The following is a 17,534-nucleotide window of genomic DNA, read 5'->3' as shown; positions in this document are numbered from 1 at the left end:
ACTTATTATACAAAAACTGGCAGCATAAGCAGGCTGACAAGTTCTGGTCTTTTGAAAATCCTGAAAAAACTTGTTCTTCTACGTACATAACTAGTTAAAAGCCCTGAAATAAATCTCTGTCAATGCTTTAAGTTTTCACATACTGAAATTTCAATAGCATTTATATATTCCTTTAATTTTTGCTTTCAGCATGCAGCAGTTTTACTAATTAGCAAGCACTCCACCAGTGGCTCCTTTTAGTCTCATTTCTCCTTTCTGGAGCAGACTGAAAGCAGCTGAAGCATGCTGGGGAGTTCAGGGAAAGGAATGTTGATTTGTCTGTTCTTTTTCACCCAGCTGCCTACATGGGGCTGCACAGTGAGAGAGGACTGCAGCAGACCCACACCAGACCTGGAGATTCCCCTGCACCAACCATAGTTTGTCCTACTTTCCCAACACAGGAAGCAGTATTTAGTTAAAAGTGGATGCACACACACACAAAAGTAGACAACCCAACAACCCCCCCCTCCAAAGATCCATATACATAAACAAACACAGAAGTAATATCTATCTATATATATGATTTAAGCTAAGAGGTTCAAAATTAAGTTCAGATTATGCTGATGCCATTGTATCTAGAGATCTGCTCCAGACTGCTTTTTGTTGTATGTATCTTAGGATACAGATCCTAACATTAAATTAAACTATTATTTGCTTTCCTTTTTCACTATATATTTCAGTGAGTCAGCAGGAATTTAGGTGAATACATATAAAATGTAGAGAAGCCTAAAGGGAAAGTTGCAAATATTGTCTTCATTAACCTAATTTAAAATCTTGGAAATAAATTTGACATATAAATAAAACCTTCCTAAAGTTCCAACTAATTGAGTACCAGCACTTAGCCAGCAGACCTTCACAGGTCTCTAATAACCTCATCATTACAAGGGTTACACCTGCACAAATAAATTCTTTAACATGTTAAGGACAAAATTCCTTTATTTCACACACACATACTTTTTCAAGATGGTAGAAAACTCTCTTGGTCTATATGGGGAGCTGCACTGTGTTGTAGTTGGAGAGTGAACATTTTTTTACTTATATTCTGGGGAGAGTACATTAAATTTTCTTCATAATACAGTTTCACTGTACACATTATTTCAACTTGTTTCAGACAAAAGTGAAAAGAAATACAAGAGTATCTATCAGTTTACCTTACACAATTTTACTACATACATAAGGCATGAAGACCACCCTGAAGATATCATTCAGGAGGATACTAGACAAAACAATTCAAAAGTATCTTCAGTTTGATAGTGAATTTTAAACAAAGTCAAGCTATACAAATACAGTTTACATGTTCCTTGTGTAAGAAAAAGCACACATAGCATCACTTCTCCAAGAGTCAAATTACACAGTTGGTTTAGACAGAAAAAAGCTTATATTCATTTTTCCCTAGAGTATGAAGAATTCCATGCAGAGCTTCTTCACTGGCACAAATGAAGTTTCTGGTTTCTAAGAGCTTTTGGCAATGTATGCCATATCCTACAGAATATTACCACAGAAAGCTCAGGTACAAAAGCTCTTCACAGCTCTTGCCTTGTATTCTCTACTGTTAAGTCTTCTCTGGCACCTCACATCACCTTTTACCTGCCCTCCAGGCCTGCTCTTAGGAAGACAGGTGAACATGACAGCAAACAGCCTAGGGATCACTGCAGAGCATACACAAAGCACTGAAATGCAGATCTGACAGACCCTGTAGCAGCACCATTAGGAGAGAACCTGGTGGAGAGAGATCCCTGTCCATATATTGAACACTTACATAAGGCTGAGGCCAGCAGCTGAAGCACACACATCCACTGCTGACGCACACAAGGGCTGCTGTGTCCTTTGCCTATGGAGTCCCTGCACAGGCAGGGTGCCCCAGCAGTCCCACCCTGCTGGCAGGCTGATCACTCACATACAGACCACAGGTACAATTTAACACTGGCATTAGAGATGGCTCATCATACTCTGTATAGCGTCCCTAATAAAACTAGAAGATATGAAAACCACTGCATTGAAATTTCTATGTATGTTGATGAAGTCTGAATGGCAATTCTGTGCTTCATAGGCTAAAACTGAAAGTGGCAACAACAGGACAGTTTAAACTGTGGAACAATATTTGCCAACAGCCAGGAGTAATCTCTGGGGTTCTGCTTGAATGAGCAAGGATGCAAGTTTTCATTGAAAATTCAGGGACTGGCTCTCACACTCAAAAAAAGGAGTTGAAGGTTGTTTGCAAAAGCATTCAATTAGTGGGTTAGAGTGATGAGGATGAAAGAAGGAAAACTGAAGACTGAAGGGGTAGTAAGTACAATGAGGAAAAAGCCAGACAGGGAGAGATTGTGCTGTGGATCCATTCCCCTCATTGTTTGTAATGGTGCTGCACATAAACAGTGTGAGTTAACTAATGGTCCTCAAGGCTTAATGACATGATATCAGTTAATGACTCTGGTTGGTGCCCATTTATAAATCCTTTACATTTATTTATTTGGGGATGTTGGAAAAGTTTTTAACAAAGTTTATATAATTTAACCCGTGGTAACAGAACTATGTGATGGTCACAAAGTAATAATTTAAGTTGAATATAAAACATTAACAGACATTGTTAATATAAGAACTTTGGTTCAAAGAATTTTGGATCAGTCTTTTCAGAAAGTTTAAAGGAGATTATGCACATAAACATACAGAGCACAAAACAGACAAAACTGGTTAAACAAGATTTTTGTCAACAAAACCTGGAATGAAATACTGTATATTCAGACATATTTGCCATACTAAGGAAAAAAAAAAGAACGAAATACCTCTTCAAAAATTCAAGCCTCTCAAAAAACAGAAGGATAGGGGGGTAATTTTATAAAAAATTGAAGTGGGCTCTTTTGGATCTTAAAATTAACATATGTGAATTCCAATTTTGCAGTTTGTTCCCCATGATATAGAAAATGTTTATTTCTTTTTAGTCACACTTAGTAGTTGTGGCAGCATGTTTTAGTAAACCAGTTTCCTAACTGTTACTATTTACTGCATTGTATTATAGAATTATATCTATGCAAGTAAATACCCTATAGCATTTTGCTTATTATGCTTGTTTATTTGTATTTGTTTTGTCTTTCCTTTCAATCTGCCTGTCCTGGTTCTGTCTTCCAGGCCATCCTGTGCCTTCTAGTCCCTACATTTGGACTGTTTTACATTCAGATACTCATCCTCTCAATCTCTGAAGGAACAATAGCTTTCTCTTAATAACCACACCATTTGAAGACTTCTTAACCACACTCATATCACCTTCTTATTTATTACCTTCGAATCCACTGAATATTTCATTATACTTTCTCAAATTTGATCATGTTTAAACTCCTGGTTAAGACTGTGTAAGCCTTATAAGCAAAATTAAACTACAGAGCTTAGAAAAAAGGAGCTGGAAATGGGTTATGCATTTCTGGAAAAAGCTGGGAATAAAGAAAAAAAAGCTTGTCTAGAAGAAAGAAAACACAGTTGTACAGAGAAATTCCCACAATACAAAGTCCTCTGTGACTGACTGAAGATAAGCTTCTGCATTCTGGTGTTGTCATTGTGCCAAGTACACAGGCAGTAACTACTTATTAGTCCAGCAGTGGACTCAAACCAAATAAAACAAGTTATCAAATCCTAAAAGAAAGATACACTGAATAAAAAATCAGTTTCTGACCACAAAAATAGATCATACATGGCAGAAAATAATTCATGGTGTTCAATAACCACTGACTTTTTAATAGCTCTCATACATTTTAATACTAAAGCTTAAAGGATTACTCAATTAGCTTGAGAAGTCAAGAGTTTACAGCAGAAATGAGTGAGGCAATAAAGAAAAAGGGCAATTTTACAGGTAAGGTACCCAAAACCAGCCCTAGAGAATCTGGAGTCTGTTGTTGTCTCTGCCAAAGACCCCCCCAGGCAAGTCACCCATCCAAACTTTTCCAGAGGATCAATAACTACATGTTCCTTCACTTCACTGGTGTTTGAGACACTGGGGTTTGCTTTCCATAGATGTGAGCACACAATCACAACTGAAGCCAGCAAAAATTGTAGCCCAAAGTGAACCTAGGTACTTTAGTTTGGACATGCACAACCAAAGGATCCTCTCAACACTGATCTCTCTACCTCTTACTGTATTTAACATAGGGAATAACATTTCTTAGATGGCAGGTCTGTTAAGAAAAAATGTCTATAATTCTTTCTCCAGATGTTTTTAATAGTATGTACAAGCTCCATTTAACTCCTAACAGATGAGAAGAAAGTGAGGGAATGCATGCACTATATTTACATACATATATATGTGTGTGTATTTTTTTGTTTGGTATGTACACCTGATCAATAAAGTTTTACCAAGCATAAGTCTGCTTATCTGAGCCACACAGTCACAGCTGGAGTTTATATGCATGTGGCATTTGGTTTTCAGCTCTAAGCCTGTGGAACATAAGGGAACATCAGCAGTAAAATACATTTTCCTCACCTTCAAATCTGCTCCTTTCAAGTGTTTTGTGTAACAAGAAATTAATCTAATAAAGCTTGGGTTTGTGTCCTTCTATATACTTATATATGTATCCAGAAGTAGTTTTTAGCAAATTTAGTCAAGATCAAGTTAAAATAAAACAATAAATATTGTTTCAACACCTCTGTTGCAGAAATCTCAGTAAAGTAAATATATTTATACAGTATTCAACTCTGAACTTTGTTGCAAGCAGTGAACAGATAGCACAAAAGGCAACAAAAATCTATCCCACCACTCATTATTGCATAAACCAAATGAAACTGGACAGAACAACCATCAAGGTCCTTGAGAAGCAAATGAAATGTTTAGTTGCAACCTGAACACAGAAAAAAAAATACTTTTGGATAGGAATGCAGAAATTATTCTGTGGTTCCACACCTTTTTTTTTTTTACCACACCCTCAGCACTGGCAAAGACATGAGAGAGGTTGTGTAACTGATCATTAAAAAATAGTTTTGGCTGACTTCAGTGTTTTAGCTGGTGAAACTCCCCTTTGGCAGTGACTACACACTATGGGATCCTTAGAGTTCTTTTACAAAATAAAGGAAGACTTAAAGTGTGTGAAAGTTAAATATTTCATTTGCCATGTATTAGAATCATTACATTTTGGCTAAATACAATGTTTATCAGACAAAAATCAGCAAATATTTCTAAAACCCTTTACATTTTTTTTCAGAATCCAATTCAACTGAATATCAGGAATTGCATGTCCAGTTCTGAGCTCCCCAATCCAGGAAGGACACAGGGGCTGAAGCTGGTCCAGAGAAGGGCAGAGCTAGGGAAGGGTCTTGACCAGAAGTGTGATGAAGAGTGGATGAGGGGAGCTGTGGGGCTCAGCCTGGAGAAGGAGAGGCTCAGGGGTGACCTTATCTCTCTCTACAACCCCCTGACAGGAGGGTGTAGCTGGTTGGGGCTCAGTGCCTTCTCCCAGGAGACAGGACAGGCGGATGTGGCCTCAAGCTGCACCAGAGGAGGTTTAGGTTTGACATTAGGAAGAATTTCTTCTCAGCCTTCATGATTAGATACTGGAACTGGTTGTCCAGGAAGGTGGTGGAGTCACTGTCCCTGAAGGTGTTTAAGGAAAAGACTGGATGTAGCACTTGGTGCTGTGGTCCAGCTGACATTGTGGTGTTCACTCATAGTGGAGACCCAATCTCTTGATTCTGTTATTCTGTGAAAACTATTTCAACCAATTCACTGTTTGCTCTTTAACAGCCATACTTGAAAATATATCTCCATTTCAAAATTAGCTGGGGCACCAACTGGAGTTTTTAATGGAAGTAACAGATTTTCAACTTTTTATTTCATATTCATAATTGTGCAATCTAAGTAAACTACAGGATAATCTTCCAAAATATTCTGAGAAAGGGAAATGGTGTTGCTGCTCACTTCATTCTATTCCTGATGTAGAACACTACACCTGCCTGTTGAAACCAGCTCTGAAGACTCATGGGCCACCTGTTTAGGTTGATGCTGGACTAGTTTAACTCCTTACACTACATGTAAGAAGTTTCATGTGGCTTTGGGGATTCATATCTGCCCAGCTCCCTCAGATGATCCAGAGAGGGTAGCAGTGATGGAGATATCACATATCTTCCTACTGTCTTTTCCTCTTCTTTTTGTATATAAACAAAAGAGTTTAAATAAAACTAGACATTGATTTCCTTACATAACATGCAGGTGACTTTCAAAGAAAGAAAAAAAAAAAAAACCTCAAACCATTCTACACCCAACCCATACTACCTATTCCCCAAAAAAAGGTAACAACAAAAACAACAAAACTTCTGGAAAAAAAAGCCTAAATGGCTGGACTTACTGCTTTTCAACCTGACACTGATTATATTAATTCTTCCCAGCATCTCAAACTGAGGCCTAGCCAACTTTAACACATGGCTATGCCTTTGGAAGTTAACTATTATTAGTTACCTATTAAAAGGGTCAGTGGTTTTTTTCCTCTCTTAGCAAGGTATACTGCAACTAGCTTAAATTCTCTGCTGTACTTCAAGAGATTATTCAGTAATCAAGTGCAAAAATTTACAAGCAAGTCAGACTGGCCTCTCATTTCATTTCAGCTACAGCCACTCTACTAACTCTACATTAAAAATTCACTGGTGACAGTTTAGAAAAAAGATTTGTTTTCTTACAAGGTCATTTTCACTGCTTCAAATATTAATATTATTATTAATATTATCCTTAATATTATTTCCAAAACTATTTAGGTTTTCATTTATGAGATGTAATGAAAGATTTAAACACCTACATTTGAAGACTAAGAATTCAACGCTCTTTTACACAGAGCATGTTAAACAATTTTTTCCAATTTAGGCATGACCTAACATTTATATAAGTTATAAAATCCAGGGCCAGGAAAGTATTAACCTCTTAACCAGTACCTGCATCAATGTCATATTATCCCCCTGGCTATGTATCATGACACACTCAGATTGGCTTATACTAACAGTCTTTTGAAGGTCAGAAGTTGTTGGATAGACTGGAGTAAAATATTAACTAACTCTGTGTTCACATTGCACCCTCCTGTTTGACAGAGTCAAACACTTCCCATCCATACACAAACACACATATACTGTCACGAGACAAACCACCTGAATACATAAACTGGCTTCTGCTAACAAGGATTAGAGATCCTCCTGAAGGCACTAAAGAAGAAACTGGCTGTACAATCTCTTGCAAAGCTTCAGAAACAAAGAAAATGAAAAATCACACAAACAATCCCCTTCCCAACCCAGATTTACAGAAATAATCCTAGGAATGTAGACAATAGTTAAATTACTATTACAGATAAATATTTTTTTATTAACCTATAGATGTGGTTGAATCCAACTCAAAGAGAACTTTGCAGGACAGTTTTGCTGAGAGGCTTTCCTGACTCTCCATACAGCATAAAACCCATTCAGCTGTAGTTTCACAGTACTGTCTGCACCCAAACCTCCACATGCACCTACCAAATAAATGGAGGACTGAACTGCATAGAAAGAAAGGATTTTAGGAGGTGGAACTTAAAGCCACAGTCATTAAGTTACATATTCAGAGTGCTTCAGAGGCACATATTACATTCTTGTTGACAACACTAATATTCCATAATTTTTTTGGTACTTCATCAAATGGGTCCTTAAAACATTCATTACACTATTACCAACCTTTCCACACACAGAACAGATATGTCAGACAAAACAAATCAAATCTGTCTCCCAAATTTTTCATATATAGTTGTAAAATAGGTGTTTCTGATAATGATACCTATTTAGGAGTGCCTGCAGCTTTCCTTCCACCATCACACTTCTGTCTGTGCACCCTCCCTCTCCTTTCCCCACTCCATCTGTGTTTGTACCACTGTGAAATCAATCAGATCTTAACAGCCTTTTAGAAGGCTGTTAAAGAGGGCATGAAATGAAAGGGGAAGAGGGGTTATTTCATGAAAGATGAAACATTGACTTGGACCAGTCTCTCCACCATTAGACTCTGTACACAGTTCAGACCTGTTACCAACCAGCTTCTAGAACTGAAACAAAGAGTGTTATTGCAACATGTCAAAAGCTGCCTCAGGAGGGCAGAGGAAAGAAAATACCCACCAGTGACATTTTAAATCCTAGATGACCTTCTCTAAATCTTTTTCAGTAGTTGTGTATCTAGCTTGAGGTGAACACATCAGCCTCAGGCACAGCATTCAGAAGGCAGATTCAGATGAGTTATGGATGTACGGATAAGAGCACATAACGATGGTCCCATGCCCAATTAATGCCTATTATATCATTTGTTTCTTTTACTGCTATCAAGACCATGGGTTTTTAGCATGTTTTATTATAGCCCCAAGATTTCACTTTACAGCAGAATAAAGTAGCAGGATCCTATTGTTTTTTTCCTGGATATATATATATATATAATTTTACAGTTACATACATTACATCATTTAAAGTACTAAAGTGGCTTTGCAATGCTCCACACTTATATCTTCACTTTTCCCTGGTAACTTGGGTAACCACTGTTCACTGTACAGTATTATTCCAAAATAGATTCTCACAATATATTAGATTTAGTTATGTTTCATTTTACATTTCAACTATTAATTCCAAGTCATTTACATTTAAAAAGGCATACAGAGTATATCTAAGCATCACTTGGAATGCTTAACCAGTTTTTAAGTTTCTGCTCTATGGGGGAGATTTTTATTAGCTTTTAGGAAGACATATCATATTATCAGGTTAAGTAGAAAAAGATTTGACAGTTACTTTTCATTTTAGAGCTCTTTACAGTTTGTGTTAGATTCATCTAAATTAACAAGATGGGAAAAAAACCAAAACCAAAGCTCCTCACATATAATATCCAGAGATTTATATTTTTTTATCTTAAAAGAGGACCATTTTAGTTCATAAGATGTGCAGAAGGTAACCATTGTCTTTTGCTGTTCCTACATTTGGTCTGGTAAAATTCCTTCTTCTCTTTAATCAAAACATAACCATGCAACACATACATGTGTTAATGGCAACATGATCACCAGCTTCATTGCATTCTTAAATGTGTTGATAAATTAATCAGCTCTGAGTGTCTGTTTTATCTTTCTGAGAACAAGGTCAGACATATGACATGCCAAATAAATCAGTCAAGGTCAGGCTTAGATAAGCCTCTTCCTAACGTGATGATTACAGCTTTTTCTGAACAACATCATTTGTTCAGGCAGCTTCTCTAAATACAGATGTAAGTGTTGTGCAGTTTGCAACTGCCCTCCTGAGCTGATTCAATTTCAGTGGAATTTGAACAGTACTAGTTGCAATATGCTACAACCTTTCACCTGCATCATTACATTCCAAAAGCTATTTCCAAATTTTACTGAAATAGTGGAACCACTTCTACAGTGACAGAGAATTTATGGTTAAATTAGTACAATTCTGGACAGTTGTGTTGTAGAGTCAGATTAAATAATATGTATTTTTCTATGGCATTAAAAACAGGAGTAGAATTCATATTAATCTGTTCGAGCACTTGAGTTATGGAGAAATCTGTCTTTAATCAGAAAGACACTTATTTTTAAATTTATTATTAAATTAAAGGCAATTATTATCCCACAGAGGTATGTTATGGAAGAGTAAAACTTTAACTATTGTTAAATGGAAAGAATCTGGTCTCAGTCTCAATAAACAAACAATGAAGCCAAGAACAGTCACAGCCATCTCAAGACCACCACAAGCAAAAGGCATAACACAAAAATAAGTTTAAAAAGTAAATTGTAGCAAAGAAAAATATCTTAATACCTGTGACTTTATTTAAAATTCTCTATTCAAAAAAACAGAAATCAGATGACAACAATAAAAACCCAACAAAAAAACCCAAACTAGCACCATGTTTGTCATTATGATTCTGTTCTCAGGCTCACTAACAATCCTGCTCTGTTCTTCTATTGGATAACCTTGAGTATGTTTCTAACATTATTTGCAAACAGATCTATGTGCATTCTAATTACACAGACTAAATACACTGCACATTACTTGCCAACCTATCTGATGCCTCCAGCAGATGAAAATTCTGTTGATTTAACACTAGCATAAAAACTACTTCCTTTCTCCATGCAAAAACTTCCTTAACAGTCTATATATATCACAAAATACCTTTATTCATTGTACCACCCTGGATGATTTAGAAGCAACAAAAGTACAAACACTCTTGTATATAGAGGTCCTCATATAACCTGATCTATCAAACATCTGTATCCACATTTCTTGTATGACAAACCACTATTACAGCATTTACTCTCCTGTTTTCCCCTGTGTCTTCAAACACAACAGAATGGCCCTTCCCACTAATCATTGATGTAGGTTTCTTGTGTCCTGCCATCAGGTATAAATTTTTCCACCTTGCAGTAAGAAAAAACAACAAAACAAAACAACAATCAGACCAAATAGCTTCAATTGTATATGTCTCCTGGGTATTTCAGATTAATTATAAACCAAATAATTCACAATATATATAAGATCACAGTAGATCAGTCAGGAAATTTCCTGCAGAGAATGGTTATACTTTCCTGATAAATGATATATCAACTCAACAACTAATCTCAGCCAGCAGGCATAAAGATAATGCTGTGCTTCAAGAAATCATTGAGTACAAATACTAGCAAGATTTAAAAAAAAAAAAAGAAACTAAAGAAAACATCACCTTCCAATTAAACACGGTTAAAATTTTGCTTCAAATAAATACAAAATTTTCAACTCAAATGGGATGAGAACTGGTACTTAGACCAACATTAATGAAATAAATTTCACTTTTGAACCTCTTATTAAATTTACCATTAGTTAGACTATGTCATGCAAGCAAATAAATGCTATTTATAAATATCTCTAAGCCACAGCAACCCAGTCATAGAGCCATTTCCCAGACTGTGTTATTGTTATGCCAAACAGACTACTCTTTCATTTCTTGTCAGTCGTAATTACAGTTCCATAATTGAAATACAGTAAATTACCATGCACTAACTTTGAAAGATGGTTCACTGAGGTTGAGCTGTCACTACAATTACTGTGTAATAAAAAATGATAATTTAAATGTTCTACTTTTCTCTCAAAGAAAAAAAATAATTCAGTTCATGCAGCTCAGACAAGTCAAATATCTTCATGATGATGTAAAACAAAGAGAAACAACACATTTAAGCAAAGCCGAACAATCTCAAGTCCTGGGCTGCAAAAGCAAACCAGCATTTACAGAATTTGCTAACCTCTGAAGAAAATTGCACATTTAAAACCCTTAAAAGGATAACCTTTTGTCAGGATTCAACATTACAACACCTATCCAGCATCTTCCATATGAGCTCCTACTTTGCTCATAGAGCACATAAAGCTTTGGAAACTTCTTTCTAGCTTCAAGCTTAATTTTCCCTCAGTTCTGTGCCACGTTTTAGGTCATGATCAGCAGGATAACTACAACCCACCTAAGACCAATGTAGGTAACATACATTAATTTGCATGGATATTTCTAAGCATAAAACTGGGCCTTACAGTTCTGACATATTTGCCAGGCACGGTTTGCCTGCAGAAATTTTCTCCAACATTTGAGAAATAAAATGAGGGAATACAGAAAAGATACAAAAAGCTGTCACTGTAAAAAGAATGCTCAAAACTTTAAGAGAAGTGACCCCATACCAAAAAAAGTCCTTCAATATGTTCCTACCTGCTATCTCTACAAAGAAAATTTCACAAAGGACATATTTTGGAAAACAATAACAAATACACACATCTCAAACCTGTTCCTATTCTCCCTCTCACAAAGACTTCCTGCTGATGCTGGAAGAGACAATTCCTTCAGTTCTGTTTTCTTCCTGTCTGATTCAAAACACCCAAACCCCTGCTGTTTCCTTGTGCTCACACTCCTTTGACCATTCAGTAAACAAGCTTAAGTTCAAGAAAAGGACACAAAATAAAACACAAAACCCCACACTGATATTGAGAAGTTGAATGGAGCCAGAGAACAAGAAGCTGAATGTAGGAACAGTGGGCTGCAAGGACTGCAGAGAACTGCTAGAAGTTATTTTCAACAATATGACTGGCAAAGCACATTGGTGCTCTTCAAGGGCATACTCAAGGTTTTGGTGATTCTGTTTAACCTAGGACAAGCAAATGGTTCTCTCCACTATACTGCCATCTATTCTCCCTCAAAGCTTGCAATTAAGCAAATGCAGTAAATAAGTGCTAGAAGAAAGTACCACAACTTCAGCTGTGATAAACAATCAAAATATTAGTTGTATATGAAATAAAACTTATTCTCAGCAACCAACAATCTCCTGGCCTAAATCTGTGCCTATTTTCCTAAGAAAATAGCAGTATCAGAAAGCATCTGGTATACAGCATCTGAGAGAGGTAGGATCTGTCCCTGTGGAGGTAATTGTTAGCACTATGTACCTCTGTTGCTTTCTCCAGGCTCTGTCGAAGATCCAGCAATTCTTTATCATGTTGCTCTTTAAGTTTATCCATCTCTGTATCATGGCTGGAAACTTCTTCTTTAAGTGCTCCTTTCAAAGCTGTGAGTTCTCTCTCTCTCTTCCTCAAAATCTCTTCTTGTTGATCTTTTGCTATTAACACTTCTTGCAGATCCTGCTTCATTTGCATCAGCTCCTAAAGCCCAAAATTAAACACAGCTGTGTGTCAAACAGCCCCTGTGGATGTTCTGTTTATGTCTCACAGATAGAAAGCATATAAGCTCCCCAAGGACAACGTTGTTTCATATGACTGACATATTTTTAACAGCTTTTATAGAAAGCTAAAAATTTGTTTAGCCCAAATATTATTAGAAGTATAACATATAGCTGATGTTTTATATAATAGGTCAACACATCTGATGTAACAAAACTATCAAAAGATTTTAATGGTGCATGTTGTGCAATCAGCAAATAATGCAGGAGTCTCTCTTATGTTGTGCTTTCAGCAGAAATGAGGTAGATAAGAACAAAGACAAAGCATTTTTCCCCCATTTGCAAGAGAAACAAAGTCAGTGATAAGTCTTTGCTTTCTTTTCTGCTGGAAAGAATAAATAAAGTTGCTTCTTCAAGTGCTGAAGACAAAACAAGTGCTTCACAACTAAGTCCATGATCACACTCTTCCTCCTCCCACCAGGGTAACCCTTAAAGTAATCTCCCCTCTCCAAATCATTGGGAAGGAACTGGAGAGTCAGTGAATCTGAAGACTAAAGATGCATACAAAAACACAGAATAACAGAAACGATCAAAAATGTACCTCTTCAAGAATTCTCTAATCTGGTATTTCTCCAGCTGTGAATAATTGTACTTCCAAAGAGAATGCAAACTTCCCTGCACAGAAGGAGGACCAATACATCTAAACCACTCCTGACACATATCACCTACACTGCCATTAAAAGCTTACAATGGAAGGGATCCTACCACTATCCCAGACATCACCTTCCTCTGTTTAATTATGAGTATTAATAGAAAATTTTTCTAACACTTTCTTTAAATCTCTGGAGCTAAATCTCTCATTTCTTACTCTATCTCCACATAACATAGAAAAATTGATCACTACCACCTTTACAGCAACATTCTGTAAGATGTGTTTTTGACTCTTCCCTCACTTCTCCATTCAGATTGAAGTCTGTCTACAAAGGTAATGTTTTTCAGTACTATCATCATCATTTCTGATATTCTCCTACATATGTTCAACTTTCAATTACAGTGCCTGAGACTTAATTCAGCCTTTAAGAGTAATCAAATCTTACCCATACAAAACAAGGTAGTTATTCAACTCAGCAGATCTTGCTTGCAATCATCTTTAATATTTCTGCACTGATACTCTTACACATCCTTATCAACAAATTTAATAACCTGTGTTCTCTATTTCATCATCAGTATATTAGTATAACCAGGGATACAGGCAATTCCTCTTTCATCCCAAGGTGACAGAAACCCTGTAACTCTTTTGTTCCTCTCCAGACTCATCCCTTCTCTCCCTGGTCCCACCAGTTGAAAGACAACAATTCAGAGACTGCTTTGTTGAGTTTTTAATTTTCTTAGCTGAATCTCATTTAGTTTTGATAATATATACATCTTCTGTAAACTGATCTTCCCTGCCCTGACCTCAACTCCTAATTGCTAAAACTGAGATTATTATCTGATATTAGTGGATAACTCATCTATCTGTCAGCCTTTAAGATATCTGCTCTCCTGCTCCATAAAAAAATGGTACTTACACTCCCTATTCCTTTTAGTCACTATTTAATGTTGCTATCATAACATGCTTTCTTAAGTCACCTAATGACATATTGTTTTAGATTAAAAGCAGAGGAAAAGCAAAGGCATGGTGTGCTTGCATCAGTATCTTAGTCTCTTTTCATGCAATTTTTCTGATCCTTCATAACTAACCTCAATCAGAATCTCTTTCTCCCCTTCATCGGTGTGTTTTGCATTATCCAGCTCATCATGCATCTCGGAGAGCTGGTCCTGAAGATCTCTGATCTCAGTCTGGTGTTTTTCCTGCTCCATCTTCACTTGAAAAAGCCTCATCAGTAAAAATCAGACAGGAATTTTTAATTTATAGAAATACTAATTTGTTCACTCAAGTACTAAAAAGACACACATTCTCACATTCTCCCACAGGAGAATGGGATATAATGAGGCAAAAAAATTAAATGTCAGAGGGGTAAAAATGAGGAATCTTCTAACTAGGTGTTTAAGTGGGGAGGTGTATTTTATTTTAGACCTGGTACTCTAGTTATTCAAGTGTTTCCACATTTCAAAGATTTGAACTATATATTTTGACTGTGAAATATTAAAAGCAATTTGCAATAAGAGGAAGATTATAAATTCAGCAATCTTTCTCTTCCTTCGAGATATTCTAAAGACATGACTCTTAAATAGTCTTAACATTTCCTACAGTAACAAATGTCACTTGTCTGGTTCTATAAACCTATTCTGGAGACACAGGTACTTCTCATCTAAAGGGTTTAAGAAAAGGTACAAATTTCAATAATAACTTTGCTAGAATTAACTCACTCCTCCAGGTTTTGCCTGAGTTCCTTCTCATTTTCTTCCAGCTGCTTTTTTAAGGCCTCCTTTTCACATATACTTTGATCAAGCTGCAACTGAAGATCTTTCAGACTTGCTCGTGTAGCATCTCTCTCGTCTTTGGAATTTTGCTGATTCTGAATTTTGAACATCAAAAGTTAAGCAAAATAATAGAGAGCAGCTACATCTTTAACACAGTTTATCTCTCAGCCCATGCCTGTCTCACTGCAATCAACAGATTAACATTAACCTTAGCAGATACTTAAGAAGTGCTTTATGCATGTGCTTAACACTTCTATTCACTGATCCAAACTCCTCAAATACTAAGAACAGATTTGTTACAAAGGGTAACCATGCTGTGACCAACAACCCTTTAAATAAAAAGTCTTCTCAAAAAGCACAGGTATATCCGGATTAAGAAGAATATGAAGCAAAAGGGATTCAGCTGGAGGATCAGTCGTCACTTATTTTAAAAAGTATATTTGAAATAATCAGAAGCTTTATAACATTAGAATGCTGTACCCTAATTTCCAGATCCAGTTTTTTCTCTAACTCTTCCACTTTCCTTTCAAGTTCTGCTTTTTGTTCCATCAATGCTTTTACTTCAGCCGAAGAATCTGAAACCTACAATTAAATAGAGACATTTATTCCCACAAAGCCAAGGTGTTCTTTGAGAATAGTTTCTCACTTTTTAATCTAAAGGAAAGCTACAAGCAAGACCAACAAAGTATAGCATCAACTGCCTGAGCTCACCAGGGATTTTTCATATGGATCAGGCCAAGCTATGATTTTCAAAGGAACCATGATTTGGTTTTCATAGAACTTCTTGGTAATTGCTCAAAGCATGTTGACAATAAAACAGAAAATATACAAATGTAAAGAAAAATTCAAATTAGGCAACATATGAATAAAATCATGTACTTTGGGACAATTTTACTGAGATATCACTAATTATGCAAAGCAGACATCAAAGGAAAGCATGCCCATATGTTAAGACAGGTTTTCAAATACCTTTTTTAGGTAATTTCCTAGGATGTATATTGCAAATAAATAATGCTGTCATTAATAACAAAAGCTACATAAGTCTCTCATGCTATGTCTCACTGCAATCAAATGATTAACATTTATCTCTGCATTTTATCTTTACCCAATAAATTTTATGTGAATGTGCCTAACATTTTTCTTCATTGCTCCAAACTCCTGAAATACTAAGAGATTTCTTAAAAAGGTTAACTGTGCTGTGAGCAACTACACTTAAAATCTTCTCAAAAGGCTCAGATATATCTCATATATTTTATATATATATTATATAGATTAAGAAGAATATGAAAAAAAATCCTTTTTATTTATTATTACCCTGGATAAAATAATAAACAATAAACATTTAATCCTTCTCATGCCATCAAAATCAATCTATATTCCTACACAAATTATTCTACACAAATAAAAGTAAGATCTGAATCTCCTTACTGACTTTTACTAGTTAGTTAGGGGATTCAGATTCTTATTCAGGCCCTGCCTGAATTCTGCCACTTTGAAACAAGCAAAAACAAATTAAAATTCTTTACCTGCGACTTTCCAGCAGCTCTTGACTTTAAAGTCTGAATTTTCTCAAAAACCAGGTTCACTTTCCTCTTTGTTGCATCATCGTTATCAGGACTTCTAAAATAGACAATACAAATAAGCAATGATAGGATCAAAGTTACTATTTTGTTAACATCAAACCAAATTTAGACCATCCAAACTAAAAACCTCCATAAAAAAACTCCAAAATAATGCAAATAAATCAGAACTTATCTTAACTATGATTTACTAAAATCTTTAAAGAGAGGAGTTAAAAATTTGTATTCCAAATGTTTTCTAAAAAGCCAACCAAACCAAAAAGACCACTGAACTCTTGAAGGGCAAATCTCTTCTGTAACATTGTGGCTATGGAAAGACAGATATTCAGCATGTATATTACTTAGACATATTGAAATAAGAAGTAGTTAGTTCTAGGTTTTAGAAGTCCTGACTACTGCACCATAAAACAACATTGAAGAGGTCCCAGAACCTGCTATATCAGTAATAAAAAGAAATTTAAATGCATCATATATTTTTAATTAATTAAACCTTTTATTTTACCTTTCAATAAGTTATTAGTAGAAAATACCAAGTGTTACAGGTGCAAAAAGTATTAAAAGCCCAGCAAAAAGAGGGCTTCTGTCAAACCTTAGGAAATAACCCTTCATTGTTTAAAAAAACCCAAAGGCTTAAATTTCTATGAGGTACTATTTGAATTCCCCAATAACCTCTATATTATACTAAGTTTAATTCCAGATGTATTTAAAAGACATAAAACCATATTCAGATGCACAAGTTTCAAGTGCATTTAATCATATCCTGTGCAATATCTTATGTAAGTCCTGATAGCCTGGGTATTTTGAGATCAGATAATGCCTTAGAGGACACAGCTGAGATACAGAATTGTGA

At 35.8% G+C, this 17,534-nt stretch overlaps 1 protein-coding gene across 2 annotated transcripts in view; it reads right to left on the bottom strand.

The window, feature by feature from the left end:
• CGNL1 (cingulin like 1) overlaps positions 1–17,534 on the bottom strand; it is a 52,347-nt gene that overhangs the window by 18,788 nt on the left and 16,025 nt on the right. For both annotated transcript variants that reach the window (XM_079318083.1, XM_079318084.1), the window contains exons 4-8: positions 16,631–16,724; positions 15,585–15,686; positions 15,051–15,199; positions 14,421–14,556; positions 12,451–12,663 (exon numbers count right to left, since the gene is read on the bottom strand). In XM_079318083.1, coding sequence (XP_079174209.1) covers positions 12,451–12,663; positions 14,421–14,556; positions 15,051–15,199; positions 15,585–15,686; positions 16,631–16,724 — 694 coding nt within the window. The remainder of the gene's footprint in view (positions 1–12,450; positions 12,664–14,420; positions 14,557–15,050; positions 15,200–15,584; positions 15,687–16,630; positions 16,725–17,534) is intronic.

Source organism: Erithacus rubecula (assembly GCF_903797595.1).
Source record: "Erithacus rubecula genome assembly, chromosome: 14".
Lineage (NCBI taxonomy): Eukaryota > Metazoa > Chordata > Aves > Passeriformes > Muscicapidae > Erithacus > Erithacus rubecula.
This window is presented reverse-complemented; position numbering and strand designations above follow the sequence as displayed.